This window comes from Quercus suber, unplaced genomic scaffold, assembly GCF_002906115.3.
Source record: "Quercus suber isolate HL8 unplaced genomic scaffold, Cork oak 2.0 scaffold_954, whole genome shotgun sequence".
NCBI classification, from domain to species: domain Eukaryota; kingdom Viridiplantae; phylum Streptophyta; class Magnoliopsida; order Fagales; family Fagaceae; genus Quercus; species Quercus suber.
In genome coordinates this window covers 39,808-59,335 of record NW_027070374.1, presented here as the reverse complement: position 1 = coordinate 59,335, position 19,528 = coordinate 39,808, and the positions used below count along the sequence as shown (strand labels likewise).

Genomic DNA, 19,528 nt, shown 5'->3' with positions numbered 1-19,528 from the left:
GATTTTTATTATTATTATTATTATTATTTCTTTTTGTTACATAAAAAAAAAAAAAAAAAAACCGTATCATCCCAGTACCAAGAATGGACATGTCCATCAGGGATTTGCGGTGAAATTTAGCATAAAGATGTGTGCAATAGCGACCTGATCTACTAATAAATAGGTTTTTTTTTTTTTTTTTTTTTGCACACACTATCAATGAAATAATTCCTAGCTATCCAACCCTAAAATTGCAATGAACCGAACATTGCTAAGACACATTATTTTGATCCCAATAAGGATTAATTTCAACTATTCACACCTTAACAAATGACACCAACCACAATACCACAAATTACAATTTTTGTATCCAATCTCAAGTAATGAGCATTAGGTTTCACTAACTCTAATTCAACACCTAATGCTTCAAATTTTGAAAGCATAAAAGGCAATTAAGCCCATAATTTCATCATCAGGAAAAAGAAAAAAAAACCTAAACCCAGAATTAACATTCAAAACAAATATATATATATATATATATATATTTAAAAAGCGAAAAATGAAAGAAAAGCATGAGATCGGGTAGGAACAGACCAGGCGCTGGAGAGAGATCGGGAGATGATTGGAAATCTTGACGGTGAGATAAGTGCCGAAGCGCTTTATCAGCTGAACCAACTCTTCTTTCGACGAATCCGCCATCAAACAAAACCAGACTATCTGTTTACGAACACGAACACAAAAAACACAAACACACAGCCCTTCGATTAAATTCTCAGGTCCTTCGCTTTTAGGCTTAGGAGCACTATGTTTATGTTTTTGAAGACACCAATGAGTTGTGCTTTGCGTCAACCATCGAAAAGAGAGAAGTGTGTGTTTTTCGATTTTTATTATTATTATTATTATTATTTCTTTTTGTTACACTTTTCCTTTTCGCCGAGTTCTATTCTTACTTTTTTTTTTCTTTTTTATTAATACTTTTTTTTATTTATTTAGAATTTTATAAAAGAAAAAGTTGAACATGACTTAAACTAAAGGATTTAGAATATACGTTTAGAAACTTTTGTGAGAAAAGAAAAAAATAAATAATTTTTTGATAAATTTTTTATATTTATTATAAAAATGGTATTTAAATTTTCTTAAAATAATTTATTAATAAATGTTTAATATTTGTCGTAGCATGCGTTTTAACTTTTTTTAATAAATCATGTGCGGCGGGACAAATTTAGTGGTGACATATTTAGTGGTGGTTTGAATTTATGTTGTGATTGTAGCTTTTTTTTATTATCTATCAAACTTTTACCAACACTTATCAAAAAAAAAAAACTTTTACCAACAAACACAATGCCCTAATTAGAGATTAATTTATTATGTTTATTTAACAAGCATGCATTCAACCATCCAAATCCAATCTAACTAGATAATACTGCCATATAGATATAGGTTAACTAGGATACAAATTCATTAAAATATATATATATATATATATAATAAAATAAAAAAAAATAAAACTAGGATACAATCCCCATTTCAAAAAATTAAAATAAAAAATAAAAAATCTATAGGCTCAAAGAACATGCTAAACAAAAAAATTCAACAAGGCTCTATTGGGTAAGTAATACTAAAGGATGCAAGTTCACTAGTATAAATACAAGAGTTGGTTTAGACATCCAATTTTTAAATTACGACTAAATTACTTTTAATCTACTCAACTAAATGTGGAATAAGAGTAAGCAATGCGCAATCAATTGGGATTACTACCTAATGCATGGGCATACATAATAAACAATTAAGTATAAAACACAAGAAGTAAAGGGAACATGAAAACAAACACAAGATAACACTGCAATGTGTTATTGAAAAGGAAAACTGAAGTTCTCGACCTAAAAATCTCTTTGCGGCCCTCCTAACCAAATTGATCTACTTGTAAATAAGTTGGAGTACAAGGATTACAATATAGACTCTCCAACCCTAGACTACCCTCTATACTTAGACCTTCTAGGATTGTAGGTATGCAATCACTAACTCTCCATTGGATTTTTAGGGTTTTCTCTCTGAAACACTCCTTACAATTTCATGGATAATGTGGGCTTTTATAGTATGGGTAAAGAAATGAAGGAAATACACAAAATCTAGTTGTCAATGCATCTCGCGAATTGGCCAAGTCGCGAGCCACTCGTGAAATGCCCTTGACACTTAAGTCATTTGAACTTCCTCATGTGCTACTCATGTGGCCTTTCACAGGTTGCACCAGTCGCGAGTTAGTCGTGAGATACTTTAGGATTGTTTGGATTTCAAGTTTTCCATCATCCATCACTGGGTTTTCATTATCCATAACCCAAAATACCATGGACCCCACCACAAGGCTCTTGTTTGGCTTTGCTTACTCAATGATGTTTCCATCACTCAATTCTCTAGTTTTTAGTGATGAGATGCCAAAACTAAAAACACAATTTGGGTGTTTCTGAAAACAGAGAATAGAGTGAGATGGCATTTTCTATAATTTTTAGCAACAAATGGGACCTGTTGTTCAGTGTCTTGTCTAATCACCAGCTCTCTTTCTTCTTCTTTTTTTATTTTTCTTTTTCTTTCTTTCTTTCTTCTTCTCTTCACATCGGCTTCTCTATTTCTTCTTTTCTTTCTTTCTTCTCTCTTTCAGGGTTTAGCTTTTACTCCCAATAGCTCTCTTTTATACCAGACCAAACCCATCTGCACAGCCTAACATATCCCATCTTTCTTCTTTTCCTCATCACAGCTCCATCGTCAATGTAAACCCCTTAGCCTAGCCACGTCCAGCAACACATCTGATCTAATCCAACCTACAGCAGCCCCATCTTAGATGGAGAAGGACGATGGTGACATAGAACCTGCAAACCACCTTCAGAGACTCAATTGTATGAACAGAGCCACATGTACCACCTACTGAGACAATAACATCTACGACCAAAAAAAAAAAAAAATGAATCAAGAAAAAGACATACCCAAGTTGGAACAGTGGTGATTGGAACTCAAAGGGGGTATTGATTAGACTGGGATACAGTGAATAGCAACGAGTTCAAGCATTGAAGCAGTTGTTTGTGGGTTAGATTTTAGTGATGAGGAAGAAGGAACAAAGCTGGAGCTGCATCGGTGGCATTGGCGCAGTTGGGTTTCAAACATTTTCTGAAATTTTCAGTACAAGGGAGTGACGAACTGGGTTTTGGTAAAGTTGGGTTTTGGCTTTTGGGGTAAATGGGATGAGGAGGGGGCAGGTGGGGTTCTGATGGATTTCCTTGGCTGGGTTTATTAAGTGTTTTGGGAGAAGATGTGGGTTGAAGGGAAAAAAGAGGTAAAATTGGTTTGCCTTGAATGTATACGCGGGTAGGCTAACTGTGAGACTGACATGGTGCTCAGGCAGTGGGTCCCACAAAAAGTTAAAGTTTTTAAGTTATCAGAAGTTGGAAACAAGTGCCAAACATGTCACCAAAGGAAGTTGGGGAATTTTTAGTGATAAGTAATGAGTTATAGAGTGACAAGTGATGAGTAATGAGTAAGCATTTTTTTTTCACCCAAACAGCCGCTTTGTCTTTATAGTTCTTCACCAATTTAAACACTATACCCATTATATTTAATCCCACAAACATACACAAAAGTGATTAAAGAAATATATACGTGGGTAGGCTAACTGTGAGCTTGACATGGTGATCAGGCAGTGGGTCCCACAAAAAGTTAAAGTTTTTGAGTTATCAGAAGTTGGAAGCAAGTGCCAAACATGCCATCGAAGGAAGTTGGAGAATTTTCAGTGATAAGTGATGAGTTATAGAGTGATGAGTGATGAGTGAGCATTTTTTTTTCAACCAAACAACCCCTTTGTCTTTATAGTTCTTCACCAATTTAAACACTATACCCATTACATTTAATCCTGCAAACATACAGGGAAGTGATTGAAGAAATACAATTAAATTTGACACGAAATTAAAGCCAACAAAACATAATTGAAAATCACAACTTCACAAAGGATAATACAAAATTCACAGACACTTGTGGCCACCAAGAGTAAGTACTTCCGAGAGGCCAATTATCTATGGGAAAACAATCAACCATGAAAGTCCTCATAAGTCTGGAAGGGCATCATCATATATGCAAGGACTTTACATTTGCTCAACCTATGTCCTTTAGGAGCCTCAATCTAAAGGACATTATATGGTCTAAATCACACCTCAGAGCTACTAAAATAATTGCACTTAAGAGCATTCATAGTAAGAAATCTAAAAAATATAGCTTTTAGCAACTTAAAAAACTATTTTATTTATTTTAACAACCCACTTTATAATACACCCAACATCAAAGCATCTACTTTTTTAGCAACTCATTTAAAATAATATAAATTATTCATTAGAATAATAAAAAAACAATAACCACAAAAACCAACAGCAACAACACCTCCACCATTGCCCTTACCAGACACAACCACAAATCACATCAGGGAGGAAAAAAAAAAAACAAACAAACAAACAAAAACAAAACAATAGCCACAAAACAACAGCCTTCCTTTTCCACTTCTCAACCGGCAACCACCAACCATAGCAAAAACCAAAATAAAAAACACCAAATCGGGAAATCGTGACCCATCTAGCCCGGCGACGCCACCATAATCCAACCACCCAAATCGGGAAATCGAAGCACCATTACCCATTACCCACGACCCAATCACCCAAATCGAACCAACGAACCATTGCACTGTGACCCACGAACCAATTGGACCACCAAATTAGACCCACTAAAAAATTAAGTGAAAGGGAGAAAAGGCTGGGCGAAGGGAGAGGGGGCTAGGCAGAGGGAGGGCTAGGCGATGGTGGCATCGGCTTGGCTGCATTAGAGAGAGACAGTAAGATAGGAGGCAGAGGGAGGAAGGGCTGCATTTGTGCATGAGAGAGATTGAGATGAGATAGGGTAGAAAGAGTCACGCGTATGGGAGACTAATAAAATATTATTTGTTGCAAATAACTCTCAACTACAGTGGGTTGTTATCTTTAGTAGCCCATTGTAGCAATGAGTCAAAATAACAACTTTATTGTAAGTGTGTTTTTAGTGTTTGGGTTTGCTAAAATGACTATTTAGTCATTTTAGCAACTTCAGTGTGAATACTCTAACACAAGGCAAAGTTAGGGACAATCTAAATTTAAGAAGTTACTATAGCAATTTGCTAAAGAGATTCAGCAATAGCCACCCAGTTGTTGCTTCAACTTTTTTTTGGGGGGGGGTTAGCAATTTTTGCTTGTATATTTGTATCAAAGGGACAAAGAGAATCGTTAAATACAAATAATTAATCTTAACAAAACTCTCTTCCTCTCTGTCTCTTTTTGTTTGTCTATATGTGATTTGTCTTCACTTTTTTTTTTTTTTTACTTTGTATTTTTTATTTTCATATACTCTTTTACTTAGCAAAACTAATTAATCCTAGAAACATTAATTAGTATTTTCGCATATTCTTATTTCAATTTTTTTATACTACGCATCCCCTCACTCAAGACCTTGGCTCCATCCTTGAATCTAAAGGAAAGCATAACAAAATTGCCTCGGGTTCAATCATCTCGAGGGACCAAGACTCCCATGAAATCCTTCTCAACAGATTTTTAAATGGATTCCACACGCCAAACTCGCGGGACCGAACCTTTATCTCACTCGACCGAAATTGTACTCTCAGCAACACAAAAAATTTAGCTCTTGAACCCTCAACCCAAATGCGAATGTACCGACAAGAATACAAAATACATAGTTTTTGAACAATCAATTTGGCATGAAATATACCGACACTATACAAGACTTAGCAAAGAGTTTCAAGTGCATCAATTCATAATTAGAATTCCAACTAATTGATACTTGCAATTTGCACAGAATTTGAATTCCAAGTCAAATACACTAGTGCCACCAAATGCTCCCACTCATTCTTTTTTGTGGCTTTAATATTGTGAACTTTAGTTCATCTCTTTCCATTTTTTTTCCCTCTATTTCATCAATGTGATAAATCGACAGAGTTGAAGGCTTGAAACACCCATCTTACATGATAATATGATGCAAACAACAAAGAACAATTCAAGATTTTATAAACCAAGAGAAAGAAGAAGCAAGAATGTGTAGGTCAGTCCACTATCTGTGGTGGTGAAGAACTTTGTGTGTCATCTACAGAGATTTCAGTCACATCGTCCAGAGCACTAGGAATTATTGCCCTTTCTATTTTCTGTCCTACGCCATTGAACACCATCTCTCTTTCCAAGTGCAAACAGTAGAACTCAAAAACTCGAGAGCTTAATGCAACTCCAAAATCCAACAGAGAGAGCAACTCTAATTCCAGCCTGTTTAACTCAGCATTGCTTACTCCTCCAACCCGAGCAAAAAATGCGTTGTTATAATGCCTGAAAAATTGTAATCGAAGCAAAACAACATTATTATCATAACAATTGCACGCTATTCCATTTGTGGAGAAAAAATTACAGAATCAAGCACATCAATGACGCTGCCCAAGGTACATATTTTCCATATGCTTTCTTCAGCAAAATATATGTTGCACTTGTATTGTTGTTTTCGTACTAAGTAGCAAAACATATTATATAAATGAATTGTATGCAACATATGTGATGGATGATTCAATTACTTTGTTGACTTCATAAGCATTATATGCAAGGAAGATGTCTTTGTACCCCTTACCACACACAGCAAATGTGACAACTTCAGAGTGCAGATATCTATGGTACAACGGAAGAGAACTTAGGCCACTTATGTTCAAATGCATATATATTTCAATTGAATTTTAATTGTTACTTTCTTTGCTGAATGGGTTTTAATTGTTACTTATAACACAAAAAAGAAGTTCAAATGAGCTATAACTCTCAAACTATCACGAAGACCAAACCAACAAGGCAAGAAAACAAACTGAAGAGAGGAAGATGTATAAACCAAACATGTCATAAGTAGGGACAAATGAAAATACCCCATTTAAGAGAGAGAGCTTACTCATCATCTAGCATCTTAGAAGCAACCATAATGCTTGTAACCAACAACCTATGCACGTTCAAGGAAATGACGAGGGAGTCAGGGTGCCTATGCACTAGCCTGTCTATGTACACATATCCAACCACAAAACAAGATGGACTACAATCCGTGTACTTGTATAACCTCTCTAAGTACTTTGGTATGCTTATATTTGGTGCTCTCACCCCATAAAACGCATTGAAGCTCTTCCCAAGCAGAGCCGAGCTCAAACTCAGCTCATCCAGCTGCTAGCTCAGGCAGTCCCTGAGCCGGTCATTTCGAGCCACCAGCTTTTCTAGCACAGAAGACAATATGGTGAGCACTCTCGGCGTGCTCGTCTCAGCTAGGCTCGGCTCCAGCTGCCGACTTTGGTGGTTGCACCCAACAGTAGTTAACATTTAGATTAGGCCATTGTGGTAGTTTTAGTTTCATACACAAGTGTGAGAATGAATTTTGAGGCATTTGCTTCCACTTTGTACATGTTATCAGGTTTGGAGGGTCAAGAACTGGGTTTTTGACACGTGTACTTGCTGTTTTGTCACTCCTAGTCATAAGCTAAAAAAATGGTGGTTTAATATCAAGCAGATGCTATCTCAAAATAAATATAAGCAGCATACATATCAAGTAGTTGGAATGGTATGCTGGTGGGAGGTTTGAGCGTGGATAAGGTAAGGTGATTTTGATTTTTGAACCACTGGATTTGAAGAGGTTCCATGTGTGTATCGGAATAAATCGAAAATGGATTTTATATGGACAACAACCATTCATGAAATTAGTGGTGGAAACTATCTTGTCTGGCTTTACTAAAATACAAAGGCAGTGCTTGAGAGAAAGGCATACTGTCCGTCATCATTGGCAGGGAATTTTCTACTTAATAGACACAAGAATTCTATGACTTTAATGTCGAATGCCACATGCCGATACCTCCGTTAATAATGTAAGATGTCTTCCATATATCATGGAGCTGTGTAAAGTGGTCAGCGATTCTGGTGGTGGTGATGTAACGTTTTGGTTGTAATGGCAGGAGTTACTGTTCAGTCTGATATAAATTATAAAGCCAAATTGCAATCCAAGGTTACACAAATATGACTAAGTGATGATATATAAGAACAATGTTGAACTCTCTCATAAACTGCTCACATGGGAAGAAGAGCATTCTAACATGAAAAAAAAAAAAAAAAAAAGACCTTGAGCTCAAATTTCAAATAATTTTTTTTCCCACCAGTTAGAAGGGTACATCAATACAAAATTATATTGCAATTAATTGAATTGATACATATCGAGTAAATATTTAATGATTGAATACCCTATTCTTTTATGAACAAAGGAAAATTGTAGTATCTTTTGTATAATGAAATCCCAAATGGAAGGGTAATCCCTGCTTGCCAAATCATTGTACTGAGATATCAAGGCAGGGTTTCTAGCTCGCTATACATTGTGCTCATTAGAAACAAGTAACTTCTCTTCCTCCTCTGTCAGGTCTTTTTCTGAGAGCTGAATGTTTGTCTTGGAGTTCATTTTATTCCATTCATTCTCTACACGAAAAAAACACCCATTGGAAGCGACGGAATATCTCCAGGGCAGCAACTGCAAACACCGTAAGGTAATTATGGCGAAGATGGGCAGAGAGCTTGTATGTCCATGCCCAACGCAATACAAGATTGCTTCCCATCACCCAAAAATAAACCTGCAATCCAAGATACATATATAATTACGTCATGGAACCAAGTATTACAACCTAGACCAATCACTGAACCAGTAAGATGAGGTCATTTTGATCAGTGCACTAATCAAGAAATATTTACATTAAACTTTCTTAGCTGTTAGAGATATATTAGCTTATTAGTATAGGCCCAAGCTTAATTCTACTTTGTGTGCAAGCAGTGGCGGAGCCAGGATTTTAGGTTAGGGGGGCAAGATCAAAAGAGAGTAAAATTAATTCGAAAAAATATTAATTGTTATTAATAAAAAAAAATAAATAACTATATGCAAATGTAATTGTCATATACAATTTAAATTTGGGTTTGTAAAAAAAACTTGGGTTTGAGACTGAAAAATGCTAGTGAGGAAAGAAAAAATTGCTATATGTAACAGAGGTGCTATGAGTAGTCCTAGACCATAAATTATTTCACAATGTTTTTGCCAAAACTTTGATATGGCAAACTATGAGTGATTAACAAATACTAACACGTAAACTCACAATTTTTTTTTTCAACAATCACACTTTGCCACCCAACAGTTGTGATAAAAAGTTGTGAAAAATTTTGTGGTCCTTCATTTTTTTGAAGTGCTATAATGACTAGTGAGTGAGAGTAGTTTTTTATTTTTTTTTTCTTCTTCATAATTCTATTCAACAAAATAGTGGTGAAGAAGTAGGCTATCCGAGTGGTTTTATTTTATTGTAATATTATTATAAGGTGGGATCCATTACTTTTTTTAAAAGAGTTGTAGTGGCCCCAACGTGAAATTGTTTCCCTATAGTGAACTAATACACAGTATAAGTACAATATGTATGTAAAAAAGCTGATTGTCCTTGTGTATGCAAATAAGACCTTGTACTATATATTACTTGAGAATTTTTGGGGCATCAGGGGGGCATTTGCCCCCCCCTCGCCCCCCCTTCCCTCCGCCCAAATAGCTTCTTCTCCATTTTCTCCAGAATAGGATTCCATATTGCAGCTGTCTTAAAAGAAGTTCCCAACATCTCCAAATATTTCATAGGCAACCTACCCATTCTACATTGAAGAATATTAGCTAGAGCATTTATATTATTTACCTCCCCAACGGGAACGATCTCACTTTTCTCGATATTGACCTTCAACCCCGTAAAAGATTGAAAAAAAGACATCACCAATCTAATGGACAGCAACTGCTCCCTAGAGGCATCACAAAATAAGATAGTGTCATCAGCAAATAACAGATGGGAAATACGCACACCAACAGCGTTCACACCTCCCACATGGAATCCCCGAATAAGATTACACACCTCTATCTTCTTCAAGAGTCTACTTAGAACCTCCATTATCAAGAGGAACAATAGTGGGGATGGTGGATCCGCTTGTCTCAATCCACGCGAGCATCCAAAAAATCCTTCAAGGGATCCATTTACCAGGACAAAAAAGCGGACAAACGTAACACAAGCCTTAATCCACCCCCTCCATTTCATCCCAAAACCCATCCGGTCCAAATCCCCGGTGAAATGGAGTGGTCTCATTGCTAGGGTTTTACGGAGTGTTCGTATCTCTCTGAGTTTATGCCTTCTCTTAGCTTAGTTTCCTGAGTTCTCTCTTGCTGTTGTGTTGTGCTGTGTTGCTGTTATGTTGCTGTTGTGTTGTGTTGTTGTTCATCATCATGAACATCTTGTTCTCCTCTTTTATTTTTTTCCCCCTTTAATAAAAGTTTTCTATTTACCTATCCAAAAAAAAAAAAAAACATTTGAAACTAAGAGAACCAGTGATAGAAGTAACAACCATGGGTTTCAATCAGGCGCAAAAAGATGACAATTTTATGACAACAAAATATTACAAAATATTATATATTAAAAAAAAAGGAAAAAAGAGAGAGAGAGAGAGAGAGAGAGAGAGAGAGAGAGAGAGAGAGAGAGAGAGAGAAGAGAAGAGAGATGATTAGGGTAAATCTGTTAATAGCATAAAGCCCATCTCAACAACAGAACACTGACCTGTTGATGGACCATTCGACATACTGAACGCTCCAAATCTGAGAAGACCTGCACAAGAAGTGACAAGTACAAGCACAGTGAAAAAGGTATTGTGGCAAGTATATATCTTAAGATAGTTCTGTCATTTTTTTTATTTATATCTGAAGATAGATAAACAATTTCCTGATTCTCACTCTCAAGAAAAGGTTAAACCTAGGTAGAATGTCACCCCATATTTACCCCTATCCTATTCTCCACTGAAATAATGAACACATACATGTGTGGGCACATAAATATGTGTATATATATTATATTTAAGAAACTGAAATGAAAATCATGTTATTGAAATATAAAACCATACAAGTGCATGGGATTTGACCTGGAAAATGGTTAAAGTAGACAAAGTGATGCATACCTTTGCCATGGAGGTCAAGATATCAGCCACAAAAAAATCAGAGAACGATATTGCCTGAGTTCACCAAACAAGCATCAAATATTAACTACATCACACTAGGAAAATAAGAAAATGTTTAAACCACAAAAAGAACCCATACATTCCTCTCCTAGGCATTGTATGAAAATGAGAAAATGGATGAGGGGTGCCATAGTACTCCATATGAAAAAGGCAGGTTGTGGGTTAGTTTGATTCCCAGACTCTTATGCTTCCAATGATAAGTTACATGATATTCTAGCATCAATGACCACACAAACCACAGTACCCATGCTGTTAAGGTTGTGGGGTTTTGTCCTGCCAGGATTTGTCACCTCAATATAGTAGTCATCTGTTTACCATGTGTAGGTTTCATTCAAGTACATTTGCACAGTGCACTAGAACAATGTTGGCTAACACTTTAGTTGACTATTTGACAAACGAAAGAAACATGAAAAGAAAATGAATAATTTTATACATGATCGCTGGAGTGCATTTTAATGACAGTGCATACTTCCTTTTTTAGGTAAGAATTTTTTTTTTTTTTTTTTAATGGGAAATTTACTCACCTTCACCTAGCACTTACAAGGGGAGGAGGTGCCAGTTGAGTTAATGCTCATTGGCAAGTAAGAACAATTTTATTAAGGAAAGACTACTTCATGAACAAAGACCACAAAGAAGCATTAAGAACCGAGGTATTAGTCTGCTTGATAATAAGTTTTTGGAACATTTCTGTGTCATGTTACAGTTTTCTAGTTCTGCACAGGTCTCTTGTTTTGATCCTCGGTTCTTTTAGGCAGGAGATTTCATTCTTTAAGCGACTTTGGGGTGATTTGGAGATTCAATTTTTCATATTAATGTTGTATTCCCCTGCAGCTTCTTCAGGTCTACAGTTAGCACCAAAAGTTTCTTAATCTAGTTCTTCAGTGGGGATAGCTATATTTATGCCATAGAGATCTCACTACATTGAGTTTGAGACAAAAACTGAATATATTTTAGCAATTGCCATTCATGGGACATCAATGTTACTCTTAAATCTCTTCTGATCAGCAAAAAACTATATCATGGCAATGCTCTTCTCACTGCTGGAGTACTTCATTGAAAATTTTTATATTTCCTGGGTTGAAGGAACACTGGTGGGGAAGCAACTTGGGCCTCGCAGTGGTTATAGTTGGTGAAATCGTTAGGAAAACATCAATCATTATAGCTGATCAGGCCATCACACATCTTATCAGGATTAATCATGAGGGGCATCACAAACTAATTACTCATGGAATTTATAGATGTGTCCGACATCCTAGACACTGTGGTTTCTCCATCTGGTCAGTTGGTACTCAGATAAATGCTCTGTAATCCCCCAAACATGTATCCCCCAAACGTAGTTTCTTGCCATGCAATCCAAGTAAAAATCAGTTTTGTTTGTCATTTCTTGTGAAATTAATATCCTGTCCAATAAGGTTGGGGGTCTAAACAACCGAATATGTTACTCCAACATTTTGATATAGAAGAAAATTTAGTTGTACAATCAAGATCATCAATCCACAAAAAGAAAAAAGAAAAAAAGAAAAGAAAAAAACCGTAATGATCAGTATATTACAACTTAGGACACCACCATTTTATGAGGCAATTGTCATGTGCAATTTTATTTAAGCTAATTCAAATTTGAAATATAGCAGGACCTCAACTTGGATTCTCTAACATCTTCAAATCCTAAAACCAAGAAAAGCATTTTTTATTGAATGTAGTTCCCTGCTAACTTGCTCCATGTTCATTCTTTCCTTTGGTGACTCAAGGGAACATGCAAGGCCAATTTCAAGGACTGAGAATAAGCACTTATACACATTAGCATCCACTTGGCTGTGGTTAACAATACCTTGAGTTTTTTCATCTGCTTCAATTTCATTCTCATTATTATGGTCTCTAGCTGCCACTGCAGTTGCTGGCATTTCTTCAACTTCTCCTACGATAAGTGTTGGGTCCACAATTTGAACAAGTCGTTCTAGCAATGCCATCTTAACAAAATTGTGGAGATTGAGATCATCTTTAAACATTTCATCCGTTGGTCTCTTTCCCAAGAACATCTCCAATAGAAATACTCCAAAGCTATACTCGTCCCCCTCAGTTGATACCTCGCTGCCCATGCCATACTCTACAATTTATGATATGTAAGAAGATTTTGCAATTCTTATTATAATGAAATTTAGGATTTAATGAGAATGAAAATTCATTTGATTCATCAAAAACCAAAAAAAAATTGAACTTAAGAAAGAAGGGTATGATAGATGCTATCATTTCAAAATATCATGTGAGAAAAATGATAATTTCTACATTAGAATAAGACCTTAGGGTCTCTGGTCGAACTTGGGAGGTAATTTTTTTATTTATATGAAGCACAAGAAACATGGTTTACTGTTAGGATTATGAAATTTAATCAAATTATTTTACAATTGATATGGATATGTTGCACACATTAGGTAGTGGCCTTCCGAAATCAGGGGTCCAATTATTATCCATTACTTGAATAATGTTGGTTCACATGCAGTAACAAGAAACATAAAACAATACATTAGTTCTGTTTTGAGACCAGCTATACCATATCCGATAGAGTTGATTGACAAGCTATCATCACAACAAACAGAGTTGAGGAAATAAATGCCTAAAAAAAAAGGCATGGCCAATGGATGGTCAATATTTGATGCCTGTCAATTAATCAAATTTATGATTTATCAAGGTATAAATCATGTTGTGAGTTTGTGTGTTTCTGTGCTGCATATTAATACAAAAAAAATTTATATTAATAGTAAAATAATTGCAAAAAAACAATTCAATATGTTTCGAACAGCTATTATTAACAAGATCTATAAGCATTTTAAAGAAATTAGACAAAGTTGGAAAGATAATTACCTGGAGCAGCATAGCCAATGGATCCCTTTATCCCAATTGTACTAGTTTGCTTTTGAGAAGAATCGGTAACAATTGAGAGGAGTCTTGCTAAACCAAAATCGCTTACATGAGCAACCATGTCATTGTCAAGAAGAATATTGCTTGGCTTCAAATCACAATGAATGATTGGTTGCACAGATTGGTTGTGAAGATAATCTAATGCACAAGCAACATCAATTGCAATATTTAGTCTTTGAAGAAGGCGCAAGACCCCCGATTGATCTTCCCTGTCTATCTTTGGATGCAGCCAGGTATCTAGACTCCCATTTGTCAAGAATTCAAAGACTAGAGCTTTAAATTGATTCCCACTGTAATCCATACTCGAGCAACATGTTAATATCTTGACAAGATTCCTATGCCGGATATTTCTTAGTACATTACATTCAGCCATAAAACTCTTGGAAGCACCCTTTCGTTGAAGGTTAAGGACCTTTACAGCAACTAATCTTTCCTCAGGGTGAAGAAATCCTTTATATACAGAGCCAAAACCGCCAATCCCAACTAAGTTACTAGGAGAAAATCCATTGGTTGCCTGATAAAGCATCTTATAAGAAACATTTGGAAGGAGTTCTATTGTTGAGCCCAAAGAAGATGAATTCCTTTTTGATATTTTCCTCCAATGAAGAAAAAGAATGAATGAAAATAGAAGGAAACATACAACAACAACAATGATTGCAATTTTAAGTTTGAATGTAAGGGACTTTGTAGGTTTCATGACTTCAATTGGACATGAAGGCAACATCAGTTGTGGAACACCACCACAAAGTTTAGCATTTCCGATCACTGATATAGCACTTGCATTTTTGAAAACTCCCTCTGTTGGCACCTCACCCTCGATATCATTGAATGAGAGGTTCAATTTTTCTAAAGAAGGAAGCTTTTCTAAAACTTTTGGAATTGAGCCTGACAGGTTATTTCTTGAAACATCAAGGAATTTGAGGCCTTTTAAGAAAGCCATAGATGAAGGTAAGGATCCTTTAAAGGAATTACCTTGCAAGCTAAGGTACTCCAAGCTCAAACAATTTCCCATGGAGATAGGAATTTCCCCAGACAAATTATTCTCAGAGATATCAAGTTGGTTAATATTTTTCAAATTGCCTACTTCAAAAGGTAGTTTGCCAGTAAATGAGTTGTGAGACAAGTTGAGCAGTGTTGAAAGGGAAGATAGACCAATAAGCTGCAAGGGGATGAATCCACTAAGATTATTTTGTGAAATGTCTAAGTATTGCAAATTTTGGCAATTACCAACACTTGGAGGTATGCTTCCTTCTAATCTGTTTTTATGTAAATCAAGTAGGAATAACTGAGTAAGGTTGCCTATGGAAGTTGGTATCTCTCCTAACAATCTATTTCCATTTAAACTCAATAGTTGAATTTTCTGAAACCTTTCAAAAATAGTGGGAATGAGGCCTGTGAAAAGATTATCCTCAACGCTCAAGACAATTAAGTTGACAAGATTCCCTAATATTACAGGAATAGTTCCAGAAATTTCATTGCCTCCAAAATATAATTTAGTAAGTTGGGTTGACAAGTTGCCTATAGGTATGGGCAAAACACCTCCAAATTGGTTTATACTAAAATCCAATATATATAGTTTACTACAATTTGTCAAAGATGTTAAGAAATCCAGGCTCCTCCCTAGGTGATTGTCACTCAAGCCAAGCCACTGAAGATCTGGCACATTTCCCAAATTATTTGGAACTAACCCCGAAAAATTGTTTGCACTTAGATCAATTGTTTGAAGCTGAGATGCATTGCATAACGAAACAGGAATTGGCCCATAGAATTCATTAAGACCAAAGAAAAGTTCTTCGATATTAGGTAGAGTGAGGCCCATGTTGGCTGGAAGTGTATCTTTAAGTTGGTTTTCTGAAATTGAAATGGTTTGTAGAGATGATATATTGTAAAGGGAGGAAGGGATTGTACCTGACAGTTTATTGGCTGTAGTTGAGAAAAATAATAAGCTTTTTAGATCACCTATGCCATTTGGAATATTTCCCACCAATTTGTTAAATGCTACGGTGAAAGCTATGAGTGAGGAAAGATTTCCTATGGATGGTGGAATTGTTCCCGTCAGATTGTTTAAAGCAAGCTGAAACAGTTCAAGCTTCTTCAAAGAGCCAAACCCTGCTGGAATTTTACCATTAAGATTATTCCCGTGAAGATTTATCACTACGGCATTGGAGCAGTTGGATAAGATGGATGGTACTTCACCTTCCAATTTGTTATAGTTAAGACGGAGCTCTTGCAGTCGGAACAAATGACCAACTTCATGTGGGATTTTGCCATAAAAGCTGTTGTTTCGGAGATTGATGATCCTAAGGAAGGTGAGGTTGCTGATGTAAGGTGATATGGATCCTCGTAACTTATAGCCTTGTAGGTCCAAGACCGTGACTCTTTGGTGTCGTCGGCCACATGTAATTCCAAACCAATTGCAGAAGTGCATAGAATCATTCCATGAGCTCAACATCATACCCGGGTCATGAGTTATAGATTCTTTGAATTTAATCAAAGCCAAACGATCAGTCTCGTTTTTTGGAGCATTGGCAGTAATGGTGGGTTGCAATAAGTTCATAGAAAAAAGAAGAATGACATGAAGGTGCATAGGCCAAAGTGCATATAGGTTGGTTTGGTGAAGCTTCATTTGGTTTGAGGGGGCCGGAAGCTGGTAAATTGTTTGTTGGTGTTAGCTATACAACTGAACAATCAACTTCCCTTGGTTGCAATTATGTAAGGGGGACGAGTGAAGATCTATATATAGAATATATTTTTGGTAAAGGTGGACTTGAAATGAGAGCTAAGGTTGGAAAAGAAATACAATGTGCCAGGAAAGCCTGGGAAGGCCTTAAAGGCTTAAGGAATCACACCAAGTTAACACCATTTAGGAGGAAAAAAAAAATTCTCGTTGACCATAAAAGAATGACCTCTCATATCAGCAGCTCCCACTAAGCCTTGCCGGTTGGATTCCATGGACGTCTCCACTCTCCATCACCTCATTTCTAGTTAATTGAACAGAAATCATTTCACTCGTTCATTGTATTGGAGTAGTGCTAGAGTTACAGCAATGATGACAAAAAAAAATGCACGTAAATGCTTTTACTAGCCTCTTTTTTTTTTATTTTTTTTATTTTTTATTTTTTATGTGTAAGCGAATGGACTTCTTATATTTTATATATATGGGCCAACCCTAAGTTCAACTAGTGGCTTACAACCTTTCTCATATTAAAAAAAAAAAACCTAGTGGCTTACAACCCACAAACCAAGGCGAGGACATCAAGTCCTGGGACCAAGGCCTCTAGCACCACCAAGCAAGGCAAGCTCTACATGAAAAGAAGTAGAACACGTCTGTTTATCGCTTGATGTTTGACTGAACATCATCATGATCATACATTTTCAAAAAAAATTTCATTAAATAAAACTATCCTCTTAGATGAAATTTATCATATCTCTAATATCATTCATTTAAATATTTGTATATTATTTTTTTAAAGTGTCACTAATCAAATCATTGCTAAATTGTTTGTAAGTATTTTTTTTAGTAAAATTTGTTATAGTTTTAGCATTTTTTTCAAAAAAAAGAAAAAATCATATTACAAAATATAAATATTTTTTTTAGTAAAATTTGTTATAGTTTTAGCATTTTTTTCAAAAAAAAGAAAAAATCATATTACAAAATATAAAGAATAGAGTTTTGTTATAAAAAATCGATGATATATATATATATATATTTTAAGGCAAAAAAAATGATGATATTAAAACTAGTTAAATAAGAGTATTATTTAATGATAACAAAGAGACCCCATTTAGATATCCTACTCCTAATTCGTTGGACCGCCCCTGTTTAAAACTCTGAAATACTGAGTGCTAAGGTTGTGGGAACAGAAACACAATGTGCTAGGAAAGTCTGGGAAAACCTTAAAGACTTAGGAATCACACCAAGATAAGATAACACCATTTAGGAGAAAAAAAAATTATTTTCTCGTTGACCATAAAAGAATGGCCTCTCATATCAGCAGCTCCCCACTAAGTCTTGCCGGTTGGATTCCATGGACGTCTCCATTACCTAATTAGTCTCCTAGTTAATTCAACAGAAATCATTTCACTCATTCATTGTATTGGAGTAGTGCTAGAGTTACAGCAATTATGTTGTCTACCATGATTTATTTGCAAAGAATTCATAATTGATTCCAAAATTTAAGAGTACAATTAATGGTTAAGTGTTTTCAGAATTCTAATAAGATAGAGTTATTAGGTAGACCACTTGTATTAGTGTTTGCATATATCACATTTTAGCCGATTCAACCCAAAATTTATATGTATTAGACCATGCAAAATTATATAAAAATATGTGGTTGTTACAGTAATTATGTTAATTTTACACTAGCATTATTCATTTTACATTTAATTTTTATTATTTCTTTACGTATCTATAGATAAAGAAAGAGAGTCGATGGCAATTATTATGTTTGAAGAAAGAAAAACAATTAAAAAAATCAAGAAATTTGATGTTTTAATCAAATGAAGTGTAAAATAAATAATCTGATGTAAGATGTTTTGAAAAATAAGTATATAAACTAGAAGAAGTAAGTTCCAATACTAAAATAAACCCCCAAAAAAAAAATTACACGCACTTATATGAATTCTCTTACTAGCATTTTTTATTTAAGCTAATAGACTTTTTTTCATTTTATATATAATAAAAGAGGATAGTTTTATTTGGTGAAAATTTCTATTAAAAATGTATGATCAATGATGTTGTTTAGTCATGTGACTCTCAAGTCTCAATGAACATCAAGCGATAAACAGCGACGTGTTCCACTTAATTTAATATTTTGACAGAGAAATTTTCAATCTTTCACAATGAATTCTTGATGAAAAAGAAAAACCAGATTTTCTTAAATTGAAAATATTTAAAAACAACTTCTTTTAATTAGAGCTTGCCTTGCTTGACGGTGATAGAGGCCCAGGTCCCAAGACTTGATGTCCTCGCCTTGCCTTGCTCACAACTTGTTGGGCTTCTTTTCTGGCCCATCATTGCACACCAAGGGTCCACCATGAAGGACTCTTTTTTACATCATCTCACTTCTTATAAGTGATTGGACTTTGGACATGGTTCCATAGCCCATACTCCCATGAGGAACTGCACGTGTTTTAATTTTTATTTTAAGAACAGAGGGATTCTAGCATTTTATTCTTATTTTTAAAAAAATTTGGCAATATGCCTCTATTTTCAAAATATTTAGGTGCGTGCCCCCGTTTCGATACTCGATTATCTTAAAATCGAGTTTCAATTAAATACTCGATTTGTAGAAAATTGAGTTACGCTCGATTACCTTTAAAAAAAATAAAAAATTGAGTTCCATGCAAATTTTTTTTTTAGTGTGATTACCTCTTACCAAATTCAAGGAGCCCTATAGTGGCGTTTTTAAGCCCTATAGTGACGTTTTAAAGCCATATAGTGGCATTTTTCTGCAAATTTCTTTTTTTATAAGTGTGACCACCCCATACCA

At 35.3% G+C, this 19,528-nt stretch overlaps 1 protein-coding gene and 1 pseudogene across 1 annotated transcript; both read right to left on the bottom strand.

Moving 5' to 3' along the window:
* Nucleotides 1–6,097: 6,097 nt before the first annotated feature.
* LOC111996056 (cyclin-U1-1-like) lies at nt 6,098–7,385 on the bottom strand (annotated as a pseudogene).
* A 5,090-nt stretch (nt 7,386–12,475) lies between these two features.
* On the bottom strand, nt 12,476–16,926 carry LOC111996070 (putative receptor-like protein kinase At3g47110). Its single transcript, XM_065768529.1, has 2 exons — nt 13,980–16,926; nt 12,476–13,224 (listed from the first exon to the last, which is right to left on the bottom strand). Exons 1-2 carry the CDS (start codon nt 16,660–16,662, stop codon nt 12,779–12,781), a joined length of 3,129 nt encoding a protein of 1,042 aa, XP_065624601.1. The 5' UTR covers nt 16,663–16,926; the 3' UTR covers nt 12,476–12,778.
* Nucleotides 16,927–19,528: the final 2,602 nt, after the last annotated feature.